The 21,833-nt window shown below is 41.5% G+C and overlaps 1 protein-coding gene across 12 annotated transcripts in view; it reads left to right on the top strand.

Moving 5' to 3' along the window:
• The window catches only part of Rims1 (regulating synaptic membrane exocytosis 1), a 434,736-nt gene extending 429,269 nt beyond the window's left edge, over positions 1 to 5,467 (top strand). For all 12 annotated transcript variants that reach the window (XM_055606030.1, XM_055606022.1, XM_055606016.1 and 9 more), the window contains 3 exons: positions 44 to 145; positions 1,179 to 1,318; positions 2,767 to 5,467. In XM_055606030.1, coding sequence (XP_055462005.1) covers positions 44 to 145; positions 1,179 to 1,318; positions 2,767 to 2,985 — 461 coding nt within the window. In that variant the 3' untranslated portion in view covers positions 2,986 to 5,467. The remainder of the gene's footprint in view (positions 1 to 43; positions 146 to 1,178; positions 1,319 to 2,766) is intronic.
• The last annotated feature ends 16,366 nt before the right edge of the window (positions 5,468 to 21,833 follow it).

Below are 21,833 nucleotides of genomic sequence, written 5' to 3'. Positions count from 1 at the left end.
TCAAGTAGAAGCTGACTTTTTTTTCCCCCCCCTCCATGTGCAGGTGATATCCAAATCGGGATGGAGGATAAGAAGGGTCAGTTGGAGGTTGAAGTCATCAGAGCCCGGAGCCTTACACAAAAACCTGGCTCCAAGTCTACACCAGGTAAGGAAGAGCAGAGCTGAAATGGGCCGTTTTCTTTTCAGGTGTGTGTAGTTTAACTGTTAGGCATACAGCGACTTAGCTGCACATACACACATGCATGCAGCACTCATAGGGGCCAGCAGAGGGCAGTGGACCTCCTGGAATACGAATTACAGACTGTTGTGAGCTGCCCTGTGGTTGCTGAGAACTGATCCCAGGTCCTATGAAAGAGTAGTATGTGCTCTTATATACTGAGCCATCTCTGCAGCCCCTGGGCAAGACTTAAGTATAGAAGATCTTGGATCTTTTTTTTTTAATTAAATATGGGTTTATGTTTGATCTTAGCCAAAAAGGTAAGAAAATAATGCATTTGAATCTTACGTACTTGAATTTGCATCATTTGACTGATTAAAAAGCAATTTTCTGTGATCTTTATTTTATTAAAATGGATCTTGGTTTTCACATAATTGTTTTGTTGAAAAGCACTAGGGAATATTGTTATTCTTTACAGTAAGTATAGCCATTTCCTGTGCTAAGTAAATTTTTTTTCTGCATTCCTAAAAGCTCAAAAGAAAAAAACCGAGGTTTAAGATATAAACCTGGGGGGCTGGAGAGATGGCTCAGAGGCTAAGAACACTAGCTGTTCTTTCTAGGTCCTGAGATCAATTCCCACCAACCACATGTTGGCTCATAACCATCTATAGTGAGATCTGGTGCCCTTTTCTGGTGAGCAGGTACACATGCAGGAAAAATGCTGTATAAATAATAAATAAATAAATCTAAAAAATTGAAATGTGAACCTGGACTCTCATGCTAGCCCGGACTCAAGTAAATGAGTCAAGATGACTGCATCAGCATTGTCTTGATATGTGGAAAGACACAGTAGTGGTGATGTGTGTATGGATTGGGAGGAGAACAACTTTTTGAGTAAACTTAATGTACATAGATGTTTAGGATGCATCTAATAAGAATCTCCAATTCCCCAATAAGGCATCAATTAACAAAAATAGAATCTGAGCAATACATTCTTCCATTTCTGCTCACCTTTGTTTAGCTCCCTACGTGAAAGTATACCTTTTGGAAAATGGAGCCTGCATTGCCAAAAAGAAGACGAGAATTGCACGAAAAACTCTCGATCCTTTGTATCAGCAGTCCCTGGTTTTTGATGAAAGTCCACAGGGTAAAGTTCTTCAGGTCAGTAAGACATTGCTTCGCTAGTTACATGGTGATATCTGTCAGCGCAATTAAAGATGTGGATCAAATTTAAGAAAATCATTGTAGTAAAGCATAGCTTATTTATGTCCTTGAGTTGCAAAATAGAAACTGGCTGATTTATAATACAGTACATATGGCATTAACAATATCTTATGCATATAGTGGGAAACAAAATTCAATGTCTTTCTCTTCTCCTTGTCTCTGTCTTCTGGAAACTTTGGCTTTTTTGTCATATTTTTTCTCATTTTGGTATATAGCTGTACAGAAGATAGATGATATAGTTAGATAATAGTTGATACTGGTGGTAGATAGATATATGAGAGAAGATAGATACTTAGATGACAGATAAATGATAGATAGATGATACATACATATATACATACATACATACATATATACATACATACATATAGGTGGTAGATATATAGAAAGATAGATACCATGGCAAAAAATGGTAACAATATTGAGTGATCATTTCTCAATATCAGACATGAGCTATAAAACGGAAAAATGTAGAAACAAGAGAAAAGAGACCAGTACATTAGCTCAACTATGTTAGGTATTTCTATACATACCTTTCAAAGTTTCTAATGACTTTGGGCCCTAAATACCATTATTCCTATGGTAAGAAGTATATTTTAGGATCACAGAAATTAAATTATTTGTCAGTGTAACTGTACATTGAGAAATCAGGGTTCACACCCTTCGGTGTACAGAGCACGTAAATGGTTTAGTACCAAATTTTATAGATGACCCCAGGATTAGAACACAGACCCCAAGAATATGTGTAATGGAAGACTTGTCTGACACCAGCAAAGTTAATAGTAATAACTGTCCATGACCTCACTTGCTCATTATTTACCTGCCTAAGTCAAACTGTCAAGCAAATCCTCAAAAGATACCACCTTCAATTCTTTTTTTCTTATCCCCTTTACTAATAATTATGTAATTTAAAAGAAGTGTGCCTGCTTTTGCTCTGCTTGCAGAAGCTGTTGAAAATGTACTCCATTGCACCCTCAGTCAGATTGCTTTCTTTGCCCTTCGAGATTTACAGGTTTTAATTTTTGTATGTCTATAGCCTCATCACTGTTTATATACAAAAGTCTCAGAAGGGCGATCCTGAGTTATATATGAAGATAGAGATAGATAGATAGATAGATAGATAGATAGATAGATAGATAGATAGATAGGCAGCCAGCCAGACAGACAGATGATAGGTACATAGAGAGATAGATACCATGACAAAAGTGATTACAACAATTGATTTAGGATTACATAACATGTATAGACATTCGTTTGCATGCTTTCTCTTAGATATTCTTGTGTCTTAACTCTTACGTACCTCACGTACCTTACAGAATGGGAGATCTGAACCCCCACCTGTGGAAAAAGGAAGATCAAATTACACTGTGTTTCTCTGTCTGCAGGTGATTGTCTGGGGTGACTATGGAAGAATGGACCACAAATGCTTTATGGGTGTGGCTCAAATCTTGTTGGAAGAACTTGATCTGTCCAGCATGGTGATTGGATGGTATAAATTGTTCCCGCCGTCATCACTGGTGGATCCCACACTCACTCCCCTGACCCGCCGGGCTTCCCAATCATCTCTGGAAAGTTCCACTGGGCCTCCCTGCATCCGATCATAGTAAACTCCTATCCTTCCAGCCAAACTCTACATTTCAGGATAATTATCAGAACCAGATATTTCATGATCAAGAGCATTGTTGGAGACAGACAATCAACTTGTGTTTTGCCTGTAGTAGTTTTTCGATAATATGTCCCAATTGTTGTTTAAAACATGGCTTCATATGACAGAACAAGGTAGTCTATCAAATTGCAGTAAGAATCGATATGTTAGTGAGAGTCACTGATGCTTCTTGCAAGTAGAAAAAGAGGAAACATCAAGTTCACACACACACACACACACACACACACACACACACACACACACCAAATTGAACAAACTGGAAACTCTCACTCCATGAAAAGATGTACTTCACATGTTTCTGCACAGACCACAAGCAGTGTTATTTCCCTAGTGTTTGAGATTGTTTAGTTTTTCTCTGTGCTTTCGTTGTGTGCTGTTTGCTGGGTTTTTTGTTGTTGTTGTTGTTGTTGTTGTTGTCTCTGTTTCTGTCTTCACTGTATTTGTTTCTTCCACTAGTTCTTAATTTGTCTTTTTTTTTTTCTGTGTCATAACAGGATTAGTGGTGTTAACAGAGAACTTTCCCTTTCTTTTTCCAAAAGCACCAAAAAGGGCTGAAGCAGTCTCTGTAGCATTTTCCCCAAAGTTTTCAAACGCTGAGCAAGGTGAGGCCAGGGAAGGGGATCACTGGCCACCGGTTTACAGTTCTTCCAAGTCTTGTATGTGGTAACCCCACCACCGAAAAGAAAAATTACCTCCCAAACCAGTAGTCACAGGATCACCTTTTCAGTTGAAGATCACATCTGTCTGCATTCCAGATAATTTGTGTTTTCCATTGTTTGGCATGGAAGACTTTCAAGTCGATCTACAACTGATGCTGGGGATGAAAGCTAACCACGTAATAGTGCTTTGGGAACCCTTTTTGCAACCCCTTTTATTTCCTGATAACAAAAGAAAAAAAAATGCTCATGTGTAGAAATGATACTCTCAACTTCCCAAAATGGTGACCAGCAGTGGAATTGAGCCTAAGACACTTTCAGCTATGCCCAGGCTTCTCAGCCATGCCCCAGTGTAGACTCTCCCATCTGCCCTGGAAAGAGCATGGTGTGAGTTGTTTAACATTGCACTGGAAATTCCAGTTAATATACTCTGCACTAAACTAATGTTTTTATTGGATTTTAAGTTTACATTTCTTTCAGGTCAATGCAAGCACAAAGCTTGATTTTTTTAAATGCACAATATCTTACTGTGGGGGAAGAAAAAAAAGAATACAGTCAAATTCCAATTTGCATAGTCTTCTTTTGGGTCTTCTTGGCCTTGGATTTCTCTTGTGACCTTCTGTGTATGTGCTGTAGGCTCCTGATCCTGCAGCTGCATCCATACGCTCTCCCTCCTTTTACGAGTTCAACTTTTGTGATTTCACAGTTAGAGCAGCATGGCTTGGAGCTGTTCAAAGCTGCATGCACATTTTGTATAAAAACATACGAAAAAGAAAGAAAAAAAAAAGCAAGGAGAAAAAAGGTTATTCAATAACGTATGTTAGCTCCACATAGGCCGGCCTGTATGTTGCATGTACTTGTATAGTTTGCTCGTTAATTACTATATGAAATAACCAAGAAATCTAAGCCATCCAGTTTTGTTATAGGCATTTTGCAGGTTTTAGCTAGACTCAGTATGTGGGTCTGGGGTGAAATGTCTATAGATGGACTTTATTTTTTAACCCTCTGGAAAACGTGATGTAGTATGGACCAAATTCCTCCTAATAAATATTTTGGTGTAGATTCCTCCTGTGGGGCTGTAACACACATAGACACTGTGTACACACTAGGTTTTAATCCATAGACATACTGCCTGCACCAAGTGAATCATTTATGATTATTTACACATGTCAGAATTACCTGCCCATCGTTCCCCAGGGCACAGACTGACCACCACTCACGATGCTGTGCAGGAAGAACTGAAGCAATTGGTGCACTTCTAATAGATTCCGTTCTGTCTTAGTGGCCAACAATCAACTGGTTATAATTGGGTAGTATCTTTCTATTTTGACCACGTGTCTTAAACACTCCCCTGTGCTTTTAAATGAACTTCCCACTCATGTATGTAAACATGTTTAATAAAATTTACTTTTCATGTCGGTCGGTAGCCATCTGTGTTCTGTGTTTTTGCCAGCTTTCCATTGTGGGTTCTTTGGTGCAAAGTGAGAGCCAGGTGATGTGAACGGGAGGCTTGGGTTTGCTGTCTGCTGTGGGCATTGGATTGACCCGTCACTGCACTATCTATGTCTTAACTTACGACCTGAAAGGTATTTTGCATTACATATGAGTATTCACTTTGTCAGCCTGTCTAAGTGAGCACATGACTATACTTCTGAAAAGTGGCATTATGAAAAACAATAAATCTCAGTAAGAATCAAATGAAGGTTGTTTCTCTGCTGCTGTTTGAATGTGCTAATAAAAGAGGCAACTCTGTTGTCTATTTGACAAATCATTGCAAGTGATATGACATATTGGAGTATCGATTCTTGCGCCTCTGGTAGTATCGTGACCTTCTCTCAGTCTTTTTCTTCCGGCTCATTACCTAGCTTATGAGACCTTGCCTACAGTAGGCTGACTTAAAATAAACTAAATCTGCATTGACTCTGAGTCACCAAAATAGCATCTTTAAGCCTCATAAGTAAGTCTCTCAACCCGTATGGTAAAGGAGACAATATTAGTTTTCTTGACTTCTTTTTGTAAACTATGCTGGCTTCCATTTAATAAGGGAAAATAAACACAGTGGTATCATACCAAAGTCATATCTGACATAGCCAAGCAACACGACACCAGCAGTTGTTTGTAGTTTTAAAATGATTGTGTGATATTTTTGCCCATTGAATGATCTAATTCATTAGCCTGCAAAAGATGAAATTATCTATTACGTTTCAGTTGAGAGAATGTGAAAGCTGTGTTCATTCCCATTCCCAGCCTTCAGAGCGAAGCTGCTTCACATGAGTTCATTACCATATGGCTGGATGAGGCACAGGACAAACCTGCTGCTGAGGCCAGAGTACAGATGGAGGGAGCTTTAGGATTCATTGTCTGGACCAAACAAGAAATCTGTCCTTAAAAGTAAAAAAAAAAAAAAAAAGCTACCAAGTCTTAGGATTTCAGGGTCCTCACTAATAGAGAAACGGGGACACCAATTTGAAGAAGAGTTGGGGGCACATTGCCATGTTTGGTGGGATGAAAGAAGGTAGAAATGATGTAATACGTGAATTTCAAAAATTTAGTTAAACATTAAAAAAAAATTGCTAAGGTTTCATTGTTTCTTGCTGACTTTCTTAAAATTTCAAGCTGAGATATATGATTCCGTATTACTTAGCCAACATTTAGGATTTAGTCCTAAAATTAAATATTTAGAATACAAGAAAGAAAATGGCCTTGCCGTAGAGAGCCCCTGACTTTTAAAAGAAATGATTGCATAAACAGCCGGTCAGGATGGCATCTGATTTATACATATAGGGATCCTATGGGACTGTGATGGATTCTCACAAACACCCTGTCAGTACTGTTATGACTCCTGCTTGTTGCAGTAAGCTCTGCAGCTTAGACACACAAAGAACAGGAGGAGACGCTGCCAACTGGGAAAGAGATCAGACAAGCTCCAAACCCGGACAAGCTTGAGTTCCTGCCCCAATAAACAGTTCTCTGCTTAGCTAGTTAATTAATGCCCCACAACGACAGCAGTTGACTAGATCTGCATTTCCCCAAGTGAGAAAGACTATAAGCCAGTTCATTCTTCTTTAAGGAAATTCCTGTCCATCTTGGTCTCCATCTGTTGCTTCAGTGACTGCAGTTACCATCGGGGCTGGGCAATAGGAGAAGAAGTCCCTTTCCTTTTCAAAGGCTTTTCTTCATTTAACGGTCCTCCTATGACTATGGTCAGCAGCTGCTCGCATTTTGCATCTTCATGAACCACCTATAGCTCTCAGGAACAATATGAGTGATGGAGACAAAACGAAGCTTCCCCTAGCTAGGTCCCAGAATATTCAAGCTCTTAAACTTAAGTTGGTTTTGAAGTACCCTTACCTGACTCGTCACTAATTCAGGAATTTCCCTTTGGTTCTGCATAAGCCATCAATCTACATTACAGAGTTGAATTGATCATTCTAGAACCTGGGACTCCTAGAGGTCCAGGTGCTTCACCAGAGGTAAAATCTAAGTTATTTCCTTTCCGAACAAAATTCAACGACTGTTCTTCTGTTTACAGAGCACTGTTTCTACTTCTTCTCTTTTTCCTTTCTTCTCTTTATTGCTTCTTGGCTTCTCCTGATGAGGGAGTCACACCAGGCAGCAAATCTCATAAGAGAGATTTATTGGAGGGTCCAGGGAGTGGAGGGGTGAATCCAGGAGTGGCTGCCTCTGCTCCAGGAAGAAGGAATTAAGGAACTGAGCAGACACAGCCTTATATAGAATTTCTTAGGGGGTGGAGCTTTCTAGGGCAGAGGTTTCTGGGGTGAGGTTTGGTGGAACTTCAAGTCTTGAGCTTGGGGAAGCTTAGGGTTTGGTGGGTTTTCCTTTTTTTTGGGGGGGGGGGTTCCTGCTCTGGGATTGTTGGGTTTTCCTGCTCAAGAGATTGGTGACTTTTTGTTCAGACTTTTCACCTAAAATTAGCATAATCTGGGAAGAGTTCTATTGAAGGGCTGGAGATAGCCTTTTTTGACAATAATAGAGGCTGGAAACACCATTATCACAGTTAGAGAGGTGGCTGGGAAGGGCCCATTGTCTCATACGTCAAGGGGTTTACACAGACTTGCACTCTGAGCTAAACAAAACAACTCTCCTCAACTGAACTGTTAAGTCATACTGAGGAGCCAGATTCCTGGTCCTGGTCCCTGGCTGGCAGTACTAGAACATGTAAAGCTCTCTGCCTCAGAGGAATGGCTGGTTTATATATCATTGCCACAAAGATATCCTGCAGAGCTCACACACTGGCTCCAGTTGGGCAAGCCTTTCTTCCTGTGAGCTCCTTGTCAGCAGCAGCTCAGCTGAGGCTTCGGATGCCGCTGCCTTCACAGTTTGTCTTCAGGCGGCTCCAGCTTCTCAGTTTCTCCAGGAATCTGCTCTCAGGTCCCAGGGCTGTAGAGATTTAGCCTCAGCTGTTCTGGAGATCTGAAGTGTTGATGTCCCGGGGTGTAGAGAGGCCAGTAGCACAGCCTGAAGACCCCAGCACCCCTCTCAGGGATTATAAGGGTTAGCACCCAAGGGAGCTAAAGAGCTGATGAGGGGGTACCCGGGAAAAGATGTAGGGGGAACCAAGGGGCAAAAACTTGAAGCAGCCCCACCTAGCTGCTGGAACTGCTCAGGTAGGGGCCTGGGCACTTTCCTGCTTAGTACACAAAGTTTACAAAGTATACAAAGTGTACAGAAGGTAGTCCATGGCAGGGAAGGCTTTTCCTGTAGCTTGAGTGGTGTAAGTAGCCAGCACATGTGTTGGTATATAAGAAGTGTCTGACTATGTGATGTCCTTTACCATAAATGAGATCTTATTACCTGTGACTTCTCACAATCTCTTTAACCTCTTGGCCTCTTGTGACCTCCTTTTCCCTGGGCACTGAACCTTGGACATCACAAAATTCCAGGAAGAATTGGAGAAGGGTAGTTTTCATTCCTACTTCATTTCTTCAACCAAGTCTTTTGAGTGTTTTATGCTGGTAAGTTACCAAGTAATCACATGTGTAGGGGAAAAGAAAAGTTTCTGTACCTAAATGAGTCTGTGAATTAGCCTGAAATCAGAGAGTGGTGTGGGCATATTATGAAGGCTTCCCTAAAGAAGTGAAATGTCTGTTGAGAACCATACCATACAGGGAACGTTGCATCAGAAGAGAACCTGGGCAAATGACAGAGTCAAGAGACCAGTGGTACACTAAGAACTGAGGGGAGACCACCAGGTTTGAAATACCAAGGTAAAGAAGCAGGAAGGCCACGATCAGGCAGTGTTGCCTCCAAATTCTGAAAAGAAAAATCTGTGGGGGTTACCTATTTTTGCACATACTTGCTGCTCAGTATTTCTTTCAGCAAGGGGCAGGCAACCACTAAAGAGAATAAAAGCCAAAATGTCTAGTAGATGAAATCGCCTTTGTCCCAGCTAACACTTACTGCAAAGGTGAACAGATGAACACTGTATTTGCTACCAGGTTGACAGGAAACCTGGAATCACCATTACGTGACTTTCAGGTTCTAAGAAAATTGGCACCACAGCAGCCATGTAGAATAGGATACGAAAACAGAGAACTACATTCAAAAGATGTTTATGTGCTAGGTCATCAGTGACTTATGTTGCTTCCGTGTGTGTTCATCTTGTGTAGTTATGTCATATGGACTTAACTGGTCTAAGGGAGAAAGGAAATGAGCAGAAATCATGGGCAAGCTCAGAGTTTGGTGAGAATTAGCAATCTCTGTCCCAGAGAATGAGTAAAAAATCAAGCATCCTCTTTGTAACAGTATTGCAGTCCGTGAAGGTCACTTTGATTAAAATGATGATTCCCCAGATTGTGAAGGTTAATCTTCATTACAGACTCAGCGAGATTTAGAATTACCTAGGCAGTGCACCCATGGAAGGTTCTTTCCGGGAAGGTTTCGCTAAAGAGGAAAGACCCTCAAAATGGGTGACTCCTAATGAACCAGCATGCCTCCATCTTGGGCTTAAAAGCCATCATCTTTTTTTTTAATTTTTTAATTTTTTTATACTAATCACAGGTTATTTACTTTGTATCTCAGCCGTAGCCCTCTCCCTCATTCCTTCCCAGTTCCACCCTGCCTCCCTCATCTCCTCCCTGCCCCTTGTCCTCCCCTTCTGTCTGACCTTAGCTTATCAAGTCTCTTCAGGACTGGTTGCAATGTCCTCTTCTGTGGCCTAGCAAGGCTGCTCCTCCCTCGGAGGGGGGGATGTCGAAGAGCCCGCCATTGAGTTCATGTCAGAAATAGTCCCTGTTCCCCTTACTAGAGAACCCACTTGGATACTGAGCTACCATGGGCTATATCCGGGCAGGGGTTCTAGGTTATATCTGTACATGGTCCTTGGTTGGAGAAACAGTCTCATGAAAGACCCTTGTGCCCTGGTATATTTGGTCCTTGCGGAGCTCCTGTCCTCTCCACATCTTACTAACTCCCCCTTCTTTCATATGATTCCCTGCTCTCTGCCAAAGGTTTGGTTTGAGTCTTAACATCTAAAAAGCCATCATCTAAAACACACACACACACACACACACACACACACACACCAAAAACTAGGACGTATTCCTGCTATTTCTCTAAGATTGGACTATGCCCTACTGTAACCTTAAATGTTTCCAAACTTCTTGTTCCAGAAAATGATAACCTTGCTTTTGTTTCAAAGAGTTGCTTTTCCATATGAAGTAGAGAATGATTCCTTCAAGGTCTATAAAGAATTGTGCTGGTGTTTTGATGGGAACTGCACTGGATCTACAGACTGCTTTTGGTAAGAAGGCTATTTTCACTCTGTTAATCCTATGGGAAAACAACAACAGCAGCAAACACCCAGAATAGCTAAAACAATCATATACAATAAAAGAACCTCTGGAAGTATGTCTATCCCTTATTTCAAGCTGTACTGCTGAGAAATAGTAATAAAAACTACATGGTACTGACATAGAAATGGACCAGTTGATCAATGGAATCTAATCAAAGACCCAGAAATAAACCCACACACCTATGGACACCTGATTTTTTGACAAAGCATCCAAAACCATACAATGGAAAAAAGATAGTATCCTCAACAAATGGTGCTGGTCTAACTGGATGTCTACATGCAGAAAGATGCAAATAGATCCATAATTATCACCCTGCATAAAACTAAAGTCTAAGTGGATCAAAGACCTCAACATAAAACCAGACACAATCTGTTAGAAGAAAAAGTGGGGAAGAGCCTGGAACTCATTGGTCCTGGAGACAACTTCCTGAACAGAACACCAACAGCACAGGCTCTAAGAGCAACAATTAATAAATGTGACTTCATGAAACTGAAAATCTTCTGTAAGGCAAAGCATGCTGTCAATAGCACAAAACAGTAGCCTACAGATTAAGAAAGGATCTTCACCAACCTAACATCCAACAAAGGGCTAATATCCAAAATAAATAAAGAACTCAAGAAGTAAAATACCAACAAACCAAATAATCCAATTTAAAAGGATATAGGGTAAAGGATATAGAGGTAAATAGAGAATTCTCAACAGGAATATTGAATAGCCAAGAAATACTTAAAGAAATGTTCAACATCCTTAGTCATCAAGTAAAAGACAAGTGACAGCACATGCTAGCAAGGAGTGGGAAAAGAGGACCATTCCTCCATTGCTGGTGGGGGTGAAAACTGGTACAACCACTCTGGAAATCATTCTGGCACTACTGCAGAAAATTGGGAATAGCTCTATCTGAAGACCTAACTATACCACTCCTGGGTGTACACCAAAAGATGCTCCCATTCAACAAGTACATTTGTTGAGCTATGTTCATACTTGTTTTATTCATAATAGCCGGAAACTAGAAATAACCCAGATGTCCCTCAGTGGAAGAATGGATAAAGAAATTGTGGTACATTTACACAATGGAATACTACTCACCTATTAAAAACAAGGACATCATTAAATTTTCAGGCACATGGATGAGACTAAAAATTATCTTGAGTGAGGAAACCCAGACCCAGAAAGATACACATGGTGTGTACTCACTTATAAATGGATATTAGTGACATAGAAGAGGATAATCATGCTACAATTTACAGACTCAAAGAAGCTAAATAACAAGGAGGACCCAAGGGAGAATGATTAAATCTCACTCAGAAGAAATAAACTAGACAGTGTAAGTGATGAAGAGAGAGAACAGGAGAAGAGAGGGAGCACCAAGAGATATGAGGGCCGATACCAGACCCGGGGAGAGCAGGGGCAGTACAGGGGCCTTGCAGAGAGAAGAGAAACCTTGAGCAGGAGTATCTCTGTGATAGGCTGGAGACCTACGACAGGGTAGGCTCCTGGGAGGATATGAAGGTGACTCTAACTGAGACTCCTACTAGCAGGGGTCATGGTGACTGAAGAGGTCATCTTCTAAACTATACAAGACTCCTAGTGGCAGGAGGGAACTATCAACCCACTCATAGAACTTGAACCCCAAATGTTTCCTACCTACAAGCTGTGTAGGGACACATATAAAGCAGAGATTAAGGGAATATCCAAGCAATGCCTGGGCCAACCTGAGACCCACTCCATGGGAGAGAGCCAACCCCTGATACTATTAATGATACGACTATGCTTGCAGATGGGAGCCTCACATAGCTCCTCTGAGTGGCCCCACTCAGAAGCTTATAGAAACAGATACTAATACCCACAGCCATACATCGGGTGGGACGCAGGGAGGCTTGTGGAAGAGTGGAGGGAAAGATAGAAGGACTCAGAGGGGACAGGAGCTCCACAAGAAGATGAACAGAGCCAACTAACCAGAGCCCTGGAGGCCTGTGGAGACTGAATCACCAATCAAGGACCATGCATAGGTAGGGCATCGGCCCCCTACATAGTTGTTGCTGATGGGCACCTCAGTCTCCATGTTGGTCCACTAGTAAGGGGAAAAAAACTGATCCTGGCATGGACTCTGTTGCCTGCTTTTTGATCGCTTTTCCATGGCAGAATTGCCTTGACAGACCACAGGGGAAAAAGATGAGCTCAGTCCTGATATGCCTTGATATGCTGGGATGAATAAGTGGGTGGGGGCTCCCCTTCTCTGGAAAGCAGGGGAGAAGGAATTAGTGAACAGGGAGGGAAGGTGGGACAGAGAGGAGAGCAGGGAGGGAGCTACCACATGGATATAAAGTGAATAAATAAATAGAAATTTAAAAAAAACATTGCTATGCTCACCTTGCAACTATGCCTTTCTTTAAGGAGGTTGTTTTGACCAACTTGTTATGTTTATGTTCTGCTTCTATAACCCTACCTATTTGCCTGTCAAATCCCCTATTTGGAAATGCCTAATCCTGAACTATAAAAGTCCATAGCTTTCCCAGGTACAATGCTGATCCCTTGAACCCTGCCTTGTAGAGAGACAGTGCATACACACAAATGCAAACCTTGCTTTAATTAATTTGGCTATGATTTGAGTCAGTGTTTTTTTCTCCTTGCTTTTGTAGGATTAGCAGCTCCATCACATGGCTGGGAAGCCAGAGTGAGTGAGGGACATGGAGAAAGAAACACTGAGCAGAATCACAGCCTTCATCTCTGCTACCTGGCTGGGGGTGCAATGTGACCCTGTTCAGATGCCTGATTCCACCACTAAGAGCCACTGTATCTGTCATACCTTCCCAGACAGGACACAAAGTATTCTCTCCAGTTGCTCTTTGACTAGTAGTCACAACAATGAATCCAGTAACCAATGAACATAGATATTAAAACAAAACAGAAAAAAACTCTGTGTTCTGCCTTCACTCCCAAGGCCTAGCTGCCCAGATGCTCAAAATAGCACCCTGATAAAGGCAACTGCATTTTCCTAGCCATTTATATCTCTTACATTTGGTTAAAATCACTAATTTGCTACTCTGAGAACAATGTTTGAGAAGTTCATTCATTTTCTTGGAACATTCTTGGAGGGAGCTTTTCAAAGAACATTTTAAAGAACTAGAATATTCTCCCCACATGTCTCTGGAAGAGGCGAAACCTAAAACACCCGCCCTTGAGAACTCCAACCACAACTCTGAGCACTGGCGATGTTATTGCAGTCTAGGGAATGGAAGTGATGGTGGCTGTCAGTCAGGCAAATCTAAGTGAAAAAGTAAGCTGGTATCTGAGAACGATTAATTTAATATAATGGCAGCTATGCATCAGTTATGACTCGGGGGTGTATTAATCCTCTTTCCTAGAAAATTAGGCAACAGAAACTTAGCTGACAGGAAATTAAACAACCAAACAAAAGACGCACCAGAAGGTGGCTAGATGGCACCAAAAATACCAGAAACCCCAGGGACAGGCTATGAAGCAGCTGGCTTCCTCAAACTCTGACCCCTTGTGTCTTCCCTCTCCAGAAGCCTGTGTGTTGAAGACCATGGAAGCACAAAATGAGCCGGGACTAAAAATCCAGTTGAAATTCTCAGCATGTTCTCATCTTTGAGGGAGACAGCGCTATTTATGAATTACCACCGATTACTGACAGTTGTATTCCATTGTTCTACTCTATAGTCAAAGGGAGGGAAAAAAAAAAGCAAAGAAAGCAGATGTCTCATTCTTCCACACCAGCTGAAGGACAATAGTTTGGTATGAGAACTCTCAACCCCTACTCCTCTGTTGCTAGGAAACAGAAAACAAGTTAGCACGGTGGAGCTTGTCAGCCACAGGATGGCAGCAGTGCTTCATGAAGCTTAGATAACCTTTTGAGAACCATTGATTTCCAGCTGGAATGGACCAGACTTGAAAGTTTGAGGACAAAACTGGAGAAGTGGCTTAATCATTAAGTAAAAGTATCTGTTTTGAACTTCAACTATTTTATAACTTCAAAAGTATCCAAATAGTTATCTTTTTTTTTTTCATTAATTAGAGAATGCCTTCTTTTGTAACATGAAATGGGATTTTCATTCCACAGCTTTCACTGCCACTTTATTTATTTAATACTGAGTTGTTCAGTCCTTAGGACCAACCTACAAGCTCAGACCACACCACAGAAGCTAGGCATCTGGAGCACCGAGGGGCAAGGGAAAACATTCAAAATTAGACTATGCTAAATGTTGGGAAGATTTAAAGACATTCTGGATAGGTTTCCTGGGTCTACTGCAACACATTACCACAAAACAGGTGACATAAAATAACAATAGCTGGCATTTTAAACCCCTGGAGGTCGGAAATACAAAACCAAGGCGTCAGAAGGACAGAGTTACCCCAGGCTATAAAGGAGAATCCTTTTGTAACCTTTTGGTTTCGGAAGCTCCAGATGGTCTGTGGATGGTGGCAGTAGCTGCAATCTATGTCACCACATTTCCTTGCCTTTCTTCCCTGGGTCTCTGTCTCTTAGAAGAGACTTTGTCCTTGGAGTCTGGGTGTGGCCTAATCTGGATGACCTCATCTCAGGATACTTAAGTATCGCAAAGACTTCATAGCACAAGAACATTCTCACATTCCAGGAACACAGGTAAGTGGCGTCATCCACTCAAGTTCAGGTGGAGCCAGCTTGTCCTAAGATAGCTAGGCTAGCTCCCTAGTCGCTTTATTACTATCAGCCAATCCAGGAAGAAACCAGTCCATAGCAACTGAAGTGGTAAAGCTTATTAATTACAAATGTGGGAGCGGGCGTTCCCGGGAGTTTGTCTTTAGTTAAAAACAGCAGCAACAGCAACAACACAACACCTTCAAGACGTCTCTGAAAACCCTTTTGTGAGTCTGTGAAATAACCTACTATGTGTGGCTTTAAGAACTGCTGCAATGATACCAGTCAAGTTATACTTCTACGATGATGACAAAATATTTAAATTGGATTGGCCTTTCTTAAAGCATTTATTTTTAATTTTTAATTATGTATTTACATGCATATCTCTGTATGGGTCACATACATGTGTCCGCAGTGCCCACAGAGGCCAGAAGAGGGCATCAGATACTCTGAAGATGGAATTACAAGTGATTCTGAGCCATCTCATGTGGGTGCTGAGAACAAAGGTTCTCTTTAATACCCAAGGCATCTCCCCAGCCCTAGAATTAGTCTTTTTGTGCAGGTATAAATGCCTGGTCTTGAAATTTCACTAGCGATCTGCCATTGAACAGAAAACAGAGATATAATGATATTGAGTACCCTGCATGGCTGGAAGAAATGCTTGCAAAAAATGTTCTTAATTATATAAAACTATATGAGAAAGGAACATGTGTCTTCCACCTCTCATCCAAATGTAGCGAAGCTGTACGCCAGAGCACCCTCCCCCGACCCCTGCTTTAAAGGCTGGTCTTCTAAGCTAACCACCAGCAGCAGGATGATTTGAGAGCTTGTCGGAGATGTGGAACCTCTCCAGTCACCCAAGACTGAACCAAAGACACCTTTTCAGACAGTCCACAGTTCCACTAATCTTGAGGGAGCTCTGCTCTAAGTGGTTTGGGACATTTTATTTTTCGTTTGTGGACACTCCAAGGTTTTTCAGTTATTAAGGTCTCATTAGGAACAATCTCCCAGATGAGCAGTTGGTTTAAGGAAAGAAAATGAGTGACTCTGATGATCCCTAGCCTGAACCCCAGAATGGGAACTCCAGTACTGGTGTGGCCACTAGTCATGTTTAGCTCAGGTGACTGGAAGCTCGACAGAGCTACGACAAGTAAGAAACCTACCAAGTCTGTGATCTCAATTCTAGCCTTTGAGTTTGGTGTTTCCAGAGGTAACTATAAAGATGAGCTGCAAGGGAGTGCCAGGGAATATTGCTTAAGAAAAAAATTAAATAAGTAAAGGAAGTGGGAAAAAAGACAAGGAAGGTATAAAAGGAAGGAAAGAAGGAAGGAAAAGAGAGAAAGAGGAGATGGAGTACGCACTCCACTGCAGGATCCTTTGATGTTCCCCCTCCTCCCCTCTGATTCCTTGCCAGAACATCTGACTAATGAAAACATTCATCTCAGTAAAGTCCGAACTAGTCCTGCTTTGAGCTGCCCAGATGAAAGGTGCACTACAAATACAAAATGATGGCATCTGGGTTGGCATTTGAGCAAGAAAGAATCCCTGTGTTGTCTCCTATTATTTAAAAGCAGAGAGTTCCTGACAGAGCTGCAGGGTTTCACATGGTCTCACTGTGGGTTGGTGAGCTTTCTGGCAGGGCCATGGTTGCCAAGGAAACTGCAGCAGAAAAGACTGGGACCACAGATCTGTGGTTGAGTGGTGAATCTTAAAGCAGAATACCACATGCAAGACATACTTTAGTGACCGTAGCAAAAGCAAATGATGGCTACTAGAAGGTCTCAAGTACATCTTCTCCCTCAGAGCTCACCATTGTCAACTCCTAGTACAGAATGAAGTAGCCATCTCAGTAGCAATAAATCGGACTTAGAAGCCATGAGCATGAACACGTGTCCCACAGGGAACTCCTGCCTCTTTTAGTTTGTCACAGAAGTCTTTCTAGTCTTCTCGCAGGCAAATGTGAGAATGCAATGACCAGGTCAGACTCAGGAATCCTTGCCCGTGCCTTCTTCGTTAAGGTCCAGGAGAAAGGCTGGCTTGCCTTCTTCACTGGGAATGTGTGTGGAGGATTAGGAAATGCCACTTACTTGTTTTGCTTTACCACACTTGTTTGTGAACTTGTCTTGACTGCTCCCCAATGGAATTAGTTCCCCCTCTCTGCTCCCTGGGAATGACATTCAAGATTTCTTTTTGTTTTGTTTTGTTTTTTTAATGTATAAGGTTTTTTTTTTATTTTGTTTTATTTTTCCTTTTTATTTATTCTTCTCTCATATATTATATCTGGACAACAGTTCCCCCCAACCCCACCCTCCTCTCACTCCCCTCAGCCTTTCCCCTCACCTCACGTTTTCCCTAGACCCACCCAAACTTTACCTCTCCTTCAAAAAAAAAAAAAAAATCAGGCCTCCCAGAGACATCATCCAAAGATGGCCAACTAGCTATAGTAAGACCAGGCATATATCATCACATCAAGGCTCCATAAAACAACCCAGTAGGAGGAAAGAGTCCCAAAGGCAAGCAAAAGTGTCAGAGACAGCCCCTGCTGCCACCGTTAGGAATCCCAAAAGAACACTGAACTGCACAACCATAGGGTAATCTGGCTTTGACATCTCTCACCTCATTGATTGCCAGGGTTGATGCCTCTAATTTGGCTGGCTACGCCGGTATCCCCATTTCTCCTCACTTTTCTTCATGCCTATTATGTTTACTAACCAAATAATTTTTTTTTAATATCAAGGATTGTGTTTATTTATCCCTTGCAAGTGGCCAGCACAGTGCTTGACAAGGAGGGTTCTCAACAATTATTTGAGTAATTTGCTCTCCTGAGGTGAGAGGGAAAATGGAAAATACAGCCAGGCATGTATTTTCCATGATACAGGGATAATCATCTACTCAAAGACCTTTCCTAATTGCAAGCTATTTAAATAGTTAATGCACCTAATTTTTATGTTTTCTCTACCCTTAAAAGGTAGGTGGTGCTATTCACACAGAAAAGAAAATCAACCCATTAAAAAAAGTGTTAAGTCCTCATAGGAGCTCCCAATGGAGCCAATCAAATTTACCCCATGAATCTCTTAGCTAGTGTGTCAGTGTTTTATAGACTTGTGATAGATTTTGTAGAGTCTTACATATGGTACTCCTCGAGGACACAGGCATGTCATGGTGAAACCATCCCTGACAAGAGGAAATAAATTAGATTCCACATTGCCTAGAATACAACTGAGACCCAGTGATGTGTGCGCATAATGATGCTAACCTAATAGAGCAGACAAAATACACTGGGGGGTGAAGCTTAAGTTCCAATATTTACTAGCCCTGGAGGAATTTTCAAGTGTTTGAAACACTTTATGTGTAAGGGAATTGCGATCACATTTATTACTAATGCCATTATGGTAATTAAGAATGTTATTGTTGTTAACATGGTGGTTTTAGAATTCTGTTTGATTGATTCTTTTAAGGGATGAGGACCCAATCAAGAGCTTACCCATGTTTTTTTTTTTTTTAAAGTGCTCTACCAACAAGATATGTATGCCTTGCTCTGAGGATTTTTTTAAAGCAACTGTTTATTTTTTTTTTAATGTTTGTTAGAGGGTCTTGCTGTGTAGACCAAGTGGTGTGCACTTGCTGTAATTCTCTTGCCTCAACTTTCCAAGTTCTGGGATTATAGGTATGAACCACAATGCATGTCAATAGTTGTTCAAATTTAAGCATCACTTAAATATTATTTCAAAATCTTTGCTTCTTTCAAAACTCAGTGAAGAACCAAAATGGTGCCACTCAAGAAAGAGAGTAGATTTTGTCAGTTAATATTCTCATCATATGCAGTCAGTTACTCATTGTGGGCTTTGCAGAAGTCATTAGAGTGAGATCTGCTTATAATAAAGCAGATAGCAAAAGCAAAACAGAATTTGTGGAAACAATTTGAAAACTGAAATGTGTGACCTCTCCACACCTTATTCTTTTATTAAAATGTTCAGAAACGGCCTTCTTTGTTTTCTCTATTTAACATGGACGGATTAGAAATTCTTTTCCTTTTACCACCCCACTATCTTGCCCAAATATTTGAAATTCTTTCCAGGGAACATATGTCTAATAACAGCTTGTTGAGGACATGGCCCGCTCTTTCTTGGTGGCTTTCCTCATTCTGTAGATTCATTGTTGCCCACACACCCATACCTTCATAAGTAGACTTTCTATAGCTGGGAAAACCACCCATAAGCAACTCAGCCCAGAAACACCCTTTGCTGATTTTCCCGTCATCACTAGCTACTAGAAGCCATGACCAGAACCCACCAGGAGATAGTGAAACATCCCCCTATTTGCCATCACATCTCTGCTTCCACATCCCTTGAGCAGCTCAACCCAGGCTCAGATGGCCAACAGCAATCCAACAGCAATCCAGCTAGCCAAGCTCTGGGAGGTGCTACACATGCCACTTCCGACGCTCACTTTACCTAGGCTCAAGAGAACCCACTTTAATGCACAACTCCAGTGGTGGTCTCTTATGGCGCCTTGGCTGCCCCCGTATCAAAGACCACTCTTTTTTAAGCATTTTCACTGCCTGTACCAGAGCGTTCTTCAGATGATGGGATCCATAAAGAAGTACCCCAAAGCATGACGCATTTCATTCAGTTAATACAGACTTTCCCTTTGAAGTTAGGCCACTGTCAAAATAAAAGCTTTACTTGAGATTCCTGGGTTGTTTCCATAGATAATTCCAGAAGGGTTTCAGTCACAGGCTGAACAGCCTGAATGTGCTCAGCACACTTTTGAATCAAATGGGCTCATCTGCATCTCAGCTTAGTTTTTTTTTTTTTTTTTTTTTTTTTAAAGCCACAACCAGAGACAAAAATGCAGTTAAAGTATTATATTTAGCATTGCATATGCTTGGGTCAAAATCAGCTCAGAATAGCAGTGTTAGAAATGAAGTCAGAAATGAAGTTAGAAACTCCCAAAATGTGATTGAATCTTAAAATGTTAATGTTAAATCAATGTTAACATTGAAAGGGTTGTTGATTTTAGAGTAGTCACCCAGGCTGAGCAAGGTAAGGAGCCACTTATCTTCCGGTTAGTGGAAAAACCAAGAGCAGTGCTGGCTTACTAAGCCCAGAGCAATTGCACCTGGACTATAACCAGCCTCCTCTTGTAGCTGCTTGCTTTAAATGAACAGCTGTCTATTCACAGACATTATATCCCTTGATTTGCACACACATTGTATTGATTCCTGTGTAACGATCTATTAAATTAAATGTGAATCTTCAGAACACATTTGTGATTCCACCTCCTCTGCCGCTGAAGTTCACCCCCTGAATTAAAAAGATCTCAATTTGGATGCATTCTGGACATGTCAAGATGCCAGGAGTCACAGTTCTGTGTACAAGGTAGCTTTGTTGTCTTGTCTGTTCTTGACAGATGCTCGGGGATTCAGAGTGACACAAACAGGCTCAGTGAGAATTATTCAGTTACAGCTACACAAAGGAAACAAGACAGAAAAAAAAAAAAACAAGAAGAAAAAGGACAGCACAGGAGAGTGATTTGTTTGGGAAGAAACTCTTGCTTCTTCTTTCTAGCTCCTAGCTTCTGCTGACATTCAAAGAGGTTAAGACAGAAAGGTAGAGAGGAATGACTAACACAGTAGCCTGCTCACATCAGAGCTGCAGCTCCTGTGGGTCCCTGCATTGCAGGAGGTGTGAAAGAGGAAGAGTTTGCAGGGTGCATAACAGGGAGTTCAGCCAGCAGAACGGCACGTGCCTGCTCTGATGGTGGTTAGGCGGTCTGGATTCCTCCCTGGCACAGTCTTGAGTAAGTCATCGGACTCCCTTGGAATCCTTTTCCTGACCTAGGTCATGGGGCGTTTGGATCACATCAGTGTTATTAAACAACATCACAGTTACCAGTAGGATGATGGTGACAAGTCACAGAAGTAAAAGTCTTTGTTCTTCAGAAGTCAAAAGTGTAACCTGTGTGTAATGGGGCGACTTTAAGGTTGGATATGACCCTTCTGTTGTCAGGAGCCCCTGTTCCTGACCCTGAAATATACAGCCTAGTGAGCAAGGCCACATGCAAATTGCTAGTCTCTAAAGGTATCTGTTTCTCATCTTACTCTTCTCCCTTCCATGCCAGTCTGTCCTCTGTGCCAAGTACCTTCTAGCATATCCCCAGAAGGGGGAGGGAGTCAGATGGCTCATCTCAGCCTCTGATCTCCAGAGTTAAAGTGAGCATTGCCATCCAGATGGCACTAAGGATACCCTGTGCCAACCTGGCAGATGAATGCCGTAAGTGGTGTAAGATTCATGGCTGACAGGTAGAGCTTAAAATGGAGTTTGCTGTATGCTTGTGCCTTATGTGCATGTGATATTGATATCAGGTTTCTTCCTCAATTGCTCTCCTCCTGAATATTTGAACCTGAAGATCACTGATGGAGCCTCAATGGATGAGATGTGGGAATCTTCCTCTCTCTACTTGCCCAGTGCTGAGGTTATAGGTAAGTTCATCCACACCTGTACATGAACATGACTCTAGGCGGTCAAACTCACACCCTTGTACTTGATCAGCAAACACTTTATTGATAGAGTCATCTCCCTAGGCCATAAAAGTGTTTTGTAATAGCCCCTATAAATCTTGAAATTTCTTAATAACCATTCAACAAAAAATTCTTTTAACAAATACAAAATAT

The sequence above is a fragment of the Psammomys obesus genome, unplaced genomic scaffold (assembly GCF_907164565.1).
Source record: "Psammomys obesus unplaced genomic scaffold, mPsaObe1.curated_primary_1811, whole genome shotgun sequence".
NCBI lineage: Eukaryota > Metazoa > Chordata > Mammalia > Rodentia > Muridae > Psammomys > Psammomys obesus.
The sequence above is the reverse complement of the archived record's forward strand: the minus strand, read 5'-3'. Positions and strand labels throughout refer to the sequence as shown.